We start from the raw sequence: 12,135 nt of genomic DNA, 5'->3' as shown, positions 1-12,135 counted from the left end.
TAAACCTCAGGAATGACTTCGGTACTGAGTTAAAAGGGCCATACTCGGGGATCCTTCAGTCTCTGTCAGGCCACTAAGTCTGATCCTGGGAATTTTCAGTTCAAGAAAAAAGCCTGAAATATAACAAATACCCTATAGGAAGGAGAAAACAAATAAGTCAAAAAAATCTGGGGCCAACGTTGGGAAATTGGTTTCTCAACAACATACTCATCTAAAAAATTTTTAAAAACGGGAACCCTCCCTCACCGACACACAGCTCTCGACGTTGCAGGAGAAGCTGACAGACACCATCCACGTCACTGTCACCTCTAGGACCACCTTCAGCTTACCTGGCACCTTTTCTGGCTGCTGCAGACGCAGAGTCGGCCACGGGCTGGGCTGCCACAGGAAGAGGATGGGCCGCCCCCTGGCTGACGGCTGGGGGTGCCAGAGCAGTGGTGACAGCATTTGCCACAAGGGGTACAACAGGAGATGCCTCTCTGGGTTTCTCTCTCATGTTGCCTGAGGTCTGCTGGTCTGTGGCGGGAAGAGACGATCCTCTCAGCTCCTCCTGGGGGCCCACCCTTGGCCCCATGCGCACAGCATTAACCTTTCACGTTAAACAAACAAACAAAAACAAAACTATGAAGTCCAGAGTATTACTAACTAGGCATGGCAGCTTTTCAAAGAAAGGCACGTTTTCAGTAGATTCCTTTCCCCTTGAAGCATTCCCTTAAACCTGCAAGTATTCAGAAATGAACAGTTAACAGAAAAAGACCTCTCTGTATGAGGGATGGTTTTGTAGCTTCTTAACCACAGGCAGACCCAGCAGCTCATGCTCCTGACCACGGAAATAACCAGCCCTTACACTTTTATCAGTATTTATGAGTTGTCTTATTTCTCTTTACTTAATTTTGGAAAAGATCAACTATCAATGTTATGAAATACGATGGTCTTTTGTCCATTAAAATCTTGTTGCTAGCCATTTTCTCTTTGATGAATAGGAAATACGAAAATAAGCTGCATTAGTAATTGTAGAAAAGCACACAGAGCTCACACTGGGAAGGGTAATAAGCTCCCAATTTAAAAATTTTGTTTTTCTACTTACATGTTATTAGCCTATAATTCTATGCTCTACTGTTATAAAGCTAAAGGGCAGAAGGGTTAATATACTCACCACATAAAAGTATTACAAATTGTTAGGAAAAACATAAAATCTCTAGGACAACAGTAGTTATTTCACAGACAAATGGACAAAGTATAAAAAGTTCATTAAAACCTTTGTCATCCAAAAGGATAATTCAAAATGACCTACACCACTTTCTCACCTACTAAATCAGTAATGATTAAAAGTAACCATAATATTCAATTCTGAAAAAAAGTTAGAAACACTCTTAAAGGTAAAATATAGTAAGACTAGCTAAACAAATTAAGGAACATTCATGTAATAGATTACATAGTGTTATAAACTGTGTTTTAAAATAAAATTAATAACAATTGTGGGCATTTTCCTAAGTAAGAAGGCATCTACTTTTTATAATTTCTAAATTACCTTTAAGAAGTGATCAGGAAGTAAAAGGTTGAAGAATAAAGACAAAACTCTGAATAAATGAATAATACGTGTGTGTGTATGTGTGTAAAACAGGAAAGAACCACAATAAAATGTCATCGAGGCTTTACTCTTAATGGTAAACTAATAGGTGATTTTTATTTTCTTCTTGTAATCTCCATATTTTCAAAAATATACAGTGTATATGTGATATGGTAAACAAAAGGACCAGGCAATTCTTCTAGCAAACAAGAGAAAATAAGCAACCGACACAATCAGCCGTATTTTTCACTTATCCTTTGCCTTTTCCCATGCCCCTATTCTGACCCTACAAACAAAGAATTAAAAGGACAGGCACAAGTCTATCCACCTGAAGATTAAAGCAATAAAAAACTTCCTACAACATATTGGCAATCTTTACTAAATTTAAGAATGCATACACCTTTTGACATAGCAATTTAGGAACTTACCCTAAAATATATATTTAAACAACACACACACACAGTTATTTATTGAAGCATTTTCATGACAGTGAAAGGATAGAGACTATCTACTAACAGCAGACTGGTTAAAGCATGATACGTGCAAAAAATGAAGAAGAAGAGGGGCGGAGCCAAGATGGCGGACTAGGCAGACGTTACCTCGGATCCCTCTTACAACAAAGACACGGAAAAACAAGTGAATCGATCACATACATAACAATCTACGAACCCTGAACAACAAACACAGATTTAGAGACGGAGAACGAACTAATACAGGGAAGCAGCGATAGTTTCCAGAGCCTGGAGCCAGCGTACCAGTCAGGTACGGCACAAGCACAGAGACCTGCTCCACCCCCCTGAACTAACCCCGGGAGGGGGACCAGCCGATTCCACGGGCGGCGTGGGACGCAGCCAGTAGGAGAAGTCCCCGGGAGGCAGTGACTGATCTTGGAGCAGAAAGAGCAGCATCCGAGCCGGGGAACCGTCCCGCAGGGATTTGGACTGCTCGCAGGTACGCCATAAACACGGAGAGTTGCTCCACCCCCTGAACTAACCCCGGGAAGGGGACCAGCCGGGTCGCGCGGGCGGCGTGGGACGCAGCCGGTAGGAGAAGTCCCTGGGAGGCAGCGACTGGTATTGGAGTGGGGAGAGCAGCGTTCCAGCCGGGACACTTGGTCGCGGCACAAGCACGGGGAGCTACTCCACCCATCTGAACTAACCCCGGGAGGGGGCCCACCTGGTTCACCGGGGCGGCACGGCCACGCGGCTGGAGGGACGAGAAGTCCCCGGGAGGCAGCGACTGATTTTGGAGTTGAGAGTGCACCATCCCAGTGGGGGAGCCTTGACGCTGGGCGTGGGGCTGGAAGCGGAGGATCTGGCCGTGACTCCAGCGGGCCAGACCCCCTGGGGGCAGTCTCCACACAGCCAGCACACATAGGCGACGTGCCCGCGGGAATCTCAGATATAACAGTCATTCCAAGCAAGACAAGCAACTCTGGCTATATTCTGAGGTGCTACTCTCCTATCTCTCTGTTCCCTCCCCCACCCTCCCCAGGCGGCTTCATTAACATCTGAATAGCCTGAGCCAGAGGGAGAACTCTGATAGGGATCTGACTGCAGTTTTTTTTTAGCGGATTTTCTGGAAAAACTAGTTTCCCAGTGATGGCTCGGAGACAACAATCCATATCAAACCACTTAAAGAAGCAGACCATGACAGCTTCTCCAACCCCCCAAACAAAAGAATCAAAATCTTTCCCAAATGAAGATACAATTTTGGAATTATCAGATACAGAATATAAAAAACTAATTTACAGAATGCTTAATGATATCACAAATGAAATTAGGATATCTGCAGAAAAAGCCAAGGAACACACTGATAAAACTGTTGAAGAACTCAAAAAGATTATTCAAGAACATACTGGAAAAATTAATAAGTTGCAAGAATCCATAGAGAGACAACATGTAGAAATCCAAAAGATTAACACTAAAATAACAGAATTAGACAACACACTAGGAAGTCAGAGGAGCAGACTCGAGCAATTAGAATGCAGACTGGGACATCTGGAGGACCAGGGAATCAACACCAACATAGCTGAAAAAAAATCAGATAAAAGAATTAAAAAAAATGAAGAAACCCTAAGAATTATGTGGGACTCTATCAAGAAGGATAACCTGCGGATGATTGGAGTCCCAGAACAGGGAGGGGGGACAGAAAACACAGAGAAAATAGTTGAAGAACTTCTGACAGAAAACTTCCCTGACATCATGAAAGACGAAAGAATATCTATCCAAGATGCTCATCGAACCCCATTTAAGATTGATACAAAAAGAAAAACACCAAGACATATTATCATCAAACTCACCAAAACCAAAGATAAACAGAGAATTTTAAAAGCAGCCAGGGAGAAAAGAAAGGTTTCCTTCAAGGGAGAATCAATAAGAATATGTTCTGACTACTCAGCAGAAACCATGCAGGCAAGAAGGGAATGGGACGACATATACAGAACACTGAAGGAGAAAAACTGCCAACCAAGGATCATATATCCAGCAAAACTCTCTCTGAAATATGAAGGCGAAATTAAGATATTTAGAGACAAACACAAGTTTAGAGAATTTGCAAAAACCAAACCAAAGCTACAAGAAATACTAAAGGATATTGTTTGGTCAGAGAACCAATAATATCAGATATCAGCACAACACAAGGTCACAAAACAGAACGTCCTGATATCAACTCAAGTAGGGAAATCACAAAAACAAACAAATTAAGATTAATTAAAAAAAAAATACACATAACAGGGAATCATGGAAGTCAATAGGTAAAAGATCACAATAATCAAAAAGAGGGACTAAATACAGGAGGCATTGAACTGCCATATGGAGAGTGATACAAGGCGATATAGAACAATACAAGTTAGGTTTTTACTTAGAAAAATAGGGGTATATAATGAGGTAACCACAAAAAGGCATAACAACTCTATAACTCAAGACAAAAACCAAGAAAAACGTAACGACTCAACTAACATAAAGTCAAACACTATGAAAATGAGGATCTCACAATTTACTAAGAAAAACGCCTCAGCACAAAAAAGTGTATGGAAAAATGAAATTGTCAACAACACACATAAAAAGGCATCAAAATGACAGCACTAAAAACTTATTTATCTATAATTACCCTGAATGTAAATGGACTAAATGCACCAATAAAGAGACAGAGAGTCACATACTGGATAAAGAAACACGATCCATCTATATGCTGCCTACAAGAGACACACCTTAGACTTAGAGACACAAACAAACTAAAACTCAAAGGATGGAAAAAAGTATATCAAGCAAACAATAAGCAAAAAAGAAGAGGAGTAGCAATATTAATTTCTGACAAAATAGACTTTAGACTTAAATCCACCACAAAGGATAAAGAAGGACACTATATAATGATAAAAGGGACAATTGATCAGGAAGACATAACCATATTAAATATTTACGCACCCAATGACAGGGCTGCAAGATACATAAATCAAATTTTAACAGAACTGAAAAGCGAGATAGATACCTCCACAATTATAGTAGGAGACTTCAACACACCACTTTCGGAGAAGGACAGGACATCCAGTAAGAAGCTCAACAGAGACACGGAAGATCTAATTACAACAATCAACCAACTTGACCTCATTGACTTATACAGAACTCTCCACCCAACTGCTGCAAAATATACTTTTTTTTCCAGCGCACATGGAACATTCTCTAGAATAGACCACATATTAGGTCATAAAACAAACCTTTGCAGAGTCCAAAACATCGAAATATTACAAAGCATCTTCTCAGACCACAAGGCAATAAAACTAGAGATCAATAACAGAAAAACGAGGGAAAAGAAATCAAATACTTGGAAAATGAACAATACCCTCCTGAAAAAAGACTGGGTTATAGAAGACATCAAGGAGGGAATAAGGAAATTCATAGAAAGCAACGAGAATGAAAATACTTCCTATCAAAACCTCTGGGACACAGCAAAAGCAGTGCTCAGAGGCCAATTTATATCAATAAATGCACACATACAAAAAGAAGAAAGAGCCAAAATCAGAGAACTGTCCCTACAACTGGAACAAATAGAAAGCGAGCAACAAAAGAATCCATCAGGCACCAGAAGAAAACAAATAATAAAAATTAGAGCTGAACTAAATGAATTAGAGAACAGAAAAACAATCGAAAGAATTAACAAAGCCAAAAGCTGGTTCTTTGAAAAAATTAACAAAATTGATAAACCATTGGCTAGACTGACTAAAGAAATACAGGAAAGGAAACAAATAACCCGAATAAGAAATGAGAAGGACCACATCACAACAGAACCAAATGAAATTAAAAGAATCATTTCAGATTATTATGAAAAATTGTACTCTAACAAATTTGAAAACCTAGAAGAAATGGATGAATTCCTGGAAAAACACTACCTACCTAAACTAACACATTCAGAAGTAGAACAACTAAATAGACCCATAACAAAAAAAGAGATTGAAACGGTAATCAAAAAACTCCCAACAAAAAAAAGTCCTGGCCCGGATGGCTTCACTGCAGAGTTCTACCAAATTTTCAGAGAAGAGTTAACACCACTACTACTAAAGGTATTCCAAAGCATAGAAAATGACGGAATACTACCCAACTCATTCTATGAAGCCACCATCTCCCTGATACCAAAACCAGGTAAAGACATTACAAAAAAAGAAAATTATAGACCTATATCCCTCATGAACATTGATGCAAAAATCCTCAACAAAATTCTAGCCAATAGAATCCAACAACACATCAAAAAAATAATTCACCCTGATCAAGTGGGATTTATACCAGGTATGCAAGGCTGGTTTAATATCAGAAAAACCATTAATGTAATCCATCACATAAATAAAACAAAAGATAAAAACCACATGATCTTATCAATTGATGCAGAAAAGGCATTTGACAAAGTCCAACACCCATTCATGATAAAAACTCTTACCAAAATAGGAATTGAAGGAAAATTCCTCAACATAATAAAGGGCATCTATGCAAAGCCAACACCCAATATCACTCTAAATGGAGAGAACCTGAAAGCATTTCCCTTGAGAACGGGAACCAGGCAAGGATGCCCTTTATCACCCCTCTTATTCAACATCGTGTTGGAAGTCTTAGCCAGGGCAATCAGGCTAGACAAAGAAATAAAAGGTATCCGGATTGGCAAGGAAGAAGTAAAGTTATCACTATTTGCAGATGACATGATTATATACACAGAAAACCCTAAGGAATCCCCCAGAAAACTACTGAAACTAATAGAAGAGTTTGGCAGAGTCTCAGGTTATAAAATAAACATACAAAAATCACTTGGATTCCTCTACATCAACAAAAAGAACACCGAAGAGGAAATCACCAAATCAATACCATTCACAGTAGCCCCCAAGAAGATAAGATACTTAGGAATAAATCTTACCAAGGATGTAAAAGACCTATACAAAGAAAACTACAAAGCTCTACTACAAGAAATTCAAAAGGACATACTTAAGTGGAAAAACATACCTTGCTCATGGATAGGAAGACTTAACATAGTAAAAATGTCTATTCTACCAAAAGCCATCTATACATTTAACGCACTTCCGATCCAAATTCCAATGTCATATTTTAAGGGGATAGAGAAACAAATCACCAATCTCATATGGAAGGGAAAGAAGCCCCGGATAAGCAAAGCACTACTGAAAAAGAAGAAGAAAGTGGGAGGCCTCACCTTACCTGACTTCAGAACCTATTATACAGCCACAGTAGTCAAAACAGCCTGGAATTGGTACAACAACAGACACATAGACCAATGGAACAGAATTGAGAACCCAGACATAGATCCATCCACGTATGAGCAGCTGATATTTGACAAAGGACCAGTGTCAATTAACTGGGGAAAAGACAGCCTTTTTAACAAATGGTGCTGGCATAACTGGATATCCATTTGCAAAAAAATGAAACAGGACCCATACCTCACACCATGCACAAAAACTAACTCCAAGTGGATCAAAGACCTAAACATAAAGACTAAAACGATAAAGATCATGGAAGAAAAAATTGGGACAACCCTAGGAGCCCTAATACAAGGTATAAACAGAATACAAAACATTACCAAAAATGATGAAGAGAAACCCGATAACTGGGAGCTCCTAAAAATCAAACACCTATGCTCATCTAAAGACTTCACCAAAACAGTAAAAAGACCACCTACAGATTGGGAAAGAATTTTCAGCTATGACATCTCAGACCAGCGCCTGATCTCTAAAATCTGCATGATTCTGTCAAAACTCAACCACAAAAAGACAAACAACCCAATCAAGAAGTGGGCAAAGGATATGAACACACATTTCTCTAAAGAAGATATTCAGGCAGCCAACAGATACATGAGAAAATGCTCTCGATCATTAGCCATTAGAGAAATGCAAATTAAAACTACGATGAGATTCCATCTCACACCATCAAGGCTGGCATTAATCCAAAAAACACAAAATAATAAATGTTGGAGAGGCTGCGGAGAGATTGGAACTCTCATACACTGCTGGTGGGAATGTAAAATGGTACAACCACTTTGGAAATCTATCTGGCGTTATCTTAAACAGTTAGAAATAGAACTACCATACAAGCCAGAAATCCCACTCCTAGGAATATACCCTAGAGATACAAGAGCCTTCATACAAACAGATATATGCACACCCATGTTTATTGCAGCTCTGTTTACAATAGCAAAAAGTTGGAAGCAACCAAGGTGTCCATCAATGGATGAATGGTTAAATAAATTGTGGTATATTCACACAATGGAATACTACGCATCGATAAAGAACAGTGACGAATCTCTGAAACATTTCATAACATGGAGGAACCTGGAAGGCATTATGCTGAGCGAAATTAGTCAGAGGCAAAAGGACAAATATTGTATAAGACCACTATTATAAGATCTTGAGAAATAGTAAACCTGAGAAGAACACATACTTTTGTGGTTACGAGGGGGGGAGGGAGGGAGGGTGGGAGAGGGTTTTTTTTATTGATTAATCAGTAGATAAGAACTGCTTTAGGTGAAGGGAAAGACAACACTCAATACATGGAAGGTCAGCTCAATTGGACTGGACCAAAAGCAAAGAAGTTTCCGGGATAAAATGAATGCTTCAAAGGTCAGCGGAGCAAGCGCGGGGGTCTGGGGAGCATGGTTTGCGGGGACGTCTAAGTCAATTGGCAAAATAATTCTATTATGAAATCATTCTGCATCCCACTTTGAAATGTGGCGTCTGGGGTCTTAAATGCTAACAAGCAGCCATCTAAGATGCAGCAATTGGTCTCAACCCACCTGGAGCAAAGGAAAATGAAGAACACCAAGCCCACATGACAACTAAGAGCCCAAGAGACAGAAAGGGCCACATGAACCAGAGACCTACATCATCCTGAGACCAGAAGAACTAGTTGGTGCCCGGCCACAATTGATGACTGCCCTGACAGGGAGCTCAGCAGAGGACCCCTGAGGGAGCAGGAGATCAGTGGGATGCAGACCCCAAATTCTCATAAGAAGACCAAACTTAATGGTCTGACTGAGACTGGAGGAATCCCGGCGGCCATGCTCCCCAGACCTTCAGTTGACACAGGACAGGAACCATCCCCGAAGACAACTCATCAGAAATGAAAGGGACTGGTCAGCGGGTGGGAGAGAGATGCTGATGAAGAGTGAGCTAATTATATCAGGTGGACACTTGAGATTGTGTTGGCAACTCTTGTCTGGAGGGGGGATGGGAGGATAGAGAGAGAGGGAAGCCGGCAAAATTGTCAAGAAAGGAGAGACTGAAAGGGCTGACTCAAGACGGGGAGAGTAAGTGGGAGTAGGGAGTGAGATGTATGTAAACTTATATGTGACAGACTGATTGGATTTGTAAACGTTCACTTGAAGCTTAATAAAAGTTATTATAAAAAAAAAAATGAAGAAGAAAAAAAAAACTGAGGAAACTCTATACACTGATATGAGAAGCCCTTCCAAGTACATTCTAAGTGGACAAAGGTGAAGTGCAGAAATACATCTAGAGCGCTACCTGACAGGAACAAGAAAGAATCCATATTCATTTTTGTTATGCTCACACAAAAAAATCGATGGACACACAAGAAGCTGTGTGTCCATACACACCAGTGGTCGTATAAAGGCCTGTGAGGAGGCAATGGGAAGGGGTGGGCAGGAGGACACACAGGAAGCTGGCACCAGTGTTTGTATGAAGGCCTGTGAGGAGGCAATGGGAAGGGGTGGGCAGGAGGACACACAGGAAGCTGGCACCAGTGGTCGTATAAAGGCCTGTGAGGAGGCAATGGGAAGGGGTGGGCAGGAGGACACACAGGAAGCTGGCACCAGTGGTCGTATAAAGGCCTGTGAGGTGGCAGTGGGAAGGGGTGGGCAGGAGGACACACAGGAAGCTGGCACCAGTGGTCGTATAAAGGCCTGTGAGGAGGCAATGGGAAGGGGTGGGCAGGAGAACACACAGGAAGCTGGCACCAGTGGTCGTATAAAGGCCTGTGAGGAGGCAGTGGGAAGGGGTGGGCAGGAGGACACACAGGAAGCTGGCACCAGTGTTTGTATAAAGGCCTGTGAGGTGGCAGTGGGAAGGGGTGGGCAGGAGGACACACAGGAAGCTGGCACCAGTGGTCGTATGAAGGCCTGTGAGGAGGCAATGGGAAGGGGTGGGCAGGAGGACACACAGGAAGCTGGCACCAGTGTTTGTATGAAGGCCTGTGAGGAGGCAATGGGAAGGGGTGGGCAGGAGGACACACAGGAAGCTGGCACCAGTGGTCGTATAAAGGCCTGTGAGGTGGCAGTGGGAAGGGGTGGGCAGGAGGACACACAGGAAGCTGGCACCAGTGTTTGTATGAAGGCCTGTGAGGAGGCAATGGGAAGGGGTGGGCAGGAGGACACACAGGAAGCTGGCACCAGTGGTCGTATGAAGGCCTGTGAGGAGGCAATGGGAAGGGGTGGGCAGGAGGACACACAGGAAGCTGGCACCAGTGTTTGTATGAAGGCCTGTGAGGAGGCAATGGGAAGGGGTGGGCAGGAGGACACACAGGAAGCTGGCACCAGTGTTTGTATGAAGGCCTGTGAGGAGGCAGTGGGAAGGGGTGGGCAGGAGGACACACAGGAAGCTGGCACCAGTGGTCGTATGAAGGCCTGTGAGGTGGCAGTGGGAAGGGGTGGGCAGGAGGACACACAGGAAGCTGGCACCAGTGGTCGTATAAAGGCCTGTGAGGAGGCAATGGGAAGGGGTGGGCAGGAGGACACACAGGAAGCTGGCACCAGTGGTCGTATAAAGGCCTGTGAGGAGGCAGTGGGAAGGGGTGGGCAGGAGGACACACAGGAAGCTGGCACCAGTGGTCGTATAAAGGCCTGTGAGGTGGCAGTGGGAAGGGGTGGGCAGGAGGACACACAGGAAGCTGGCACCAGTGGTCGTATAAAGGCCTGTGAGGAGGCAATGGGAAGGGGTGGGCAGGAGGACACACAGGAAGCTGGCACCAGTGGTCGTATAAAGGCCTGTGAGGTGGCAGTGGGAAGGGGTGGGCAGGAGGACACACAGGAAGCTGGCACCAGCAGTCATATAAAGGCCTGTGAGGTGGCAGTGGGAAGGGGTGGGCAGGAGGACACACAGGAAGCTGGCACCAGTGTTTGTATGAAGGCCTGTGAGGAGGCAGTGGGAAGGGGTGGGCAGGAGAACACACAGGAAGCTGGCACCAGTGTTTGTATGAAGGCCTGTGAGGAGGCAATGGGAAGGGGTGGGCAGGAGGACACACAGGAAGCTGGCACCAGTGGTCGTATAAAGGCCTGTGAGGAGGCAGTGGGAAGGGGTGGGCAGGAGGACACACAGGAAGCTGGCACCAGTGTTTGTATGAAGGCCTGTGAGGAGGCAATGGGAAGGGGTGGGCAGGAGGACACACAGGAAGCTGGCACCAGTGTTTGTATGAAGGCCTGTGAGGAGGCAGTGGGAAGGGGTGGGCAGGAGAACACACAGGAAGCTGGCACCAGTGGTCGTATAAAGGCCTGTGAGGAGGCAGTGGGAAGGGGTGGGCAGGAGGACACACAGGAAGCTGGCACCAGTGGTCGTATAAAGGCCTGTGAGGAGACGATGAGAAGGGATGGACAAGGACACGGACAAGACAGAGGCTTTGTACATAAACATTTTTTTAACCTATTAACTAAATTAAAAAAACACACAGAGGAGTGACGTCAGCATGATGGTGAACTAGGCAGATCCAAGTTCCTCTCCCCCTACAGAAACATGGCAAAACAAGCAGAAACTATCAGAACCAAATTTGTCAGAACTCTGAAAATGGTCAAAAGTTTACAGCAACCAAGCAAATGCCAAATCAAGAAAAAGCAACTAAAAAGGATAGCAAAGCTTTGTGGCATTTCTGTCCCATTACCTCTCTGGCTCAGAAAAATGAGAGTATCAATAAAGATCAAAATTATAAAAAAGAATCAAATAGAAATTCTGAAGGTAGAAAGTACAGTAACTGATATGAAAAGTCACTAGAGGGTTGAACAACAGGTTTGAATAGGCAGAAGAAGAAACCAGCAAACCTGAATATAAAACAATTGAAATTACCCAGTAT

General features: G+C 43.1%; 1 protein-coding gene across 6 annotated transcripts in view; it reads right to left on the bottom strand.

Annotated features, from left to right (window-relative positions):
* Positions 1–12,135, bottom strand: part of BUB1 (BUB1 mitotic checkpoint serine/threonine kinase) — a 71,781-nt gene that overhangs the window by 37,491 nt on the left and 22,155 nt on the right. For all 6 annotated transcript variants that reach the window (XM_064268378.1, XM_064268377.1, XM_064268376.1 and 3 more), the window contains exon 10: positions 330–589. In XM_064268378.1, the coding sequence (XP_064124448.1) occupies positions 330–589 (260 nt within the window). The remainder of the gene's footprint in view (positions 1–329; positions 590–12,135) is intronic.

This window comes from Loxodonta africana, chromosome 15, assembly GCF_030014295.1.
Source record: "Loxodonta africana isolate mLoxAfr1 chromosome 15, mLoxAfr1.hap2, whole genome shotgun sequence".
Taxonomy (NCBI): Eukaryota; Metazoa; Chordata; class Mammalia; order Proboscidea; family Elephantidae; genus Loxodonta; species Loxodonta africana.
The sequence above is the reverse complement of the archived record's forward strand: the minus strand, read 5'-3'. Positions and strand labels throughout refer to the sequence as shown.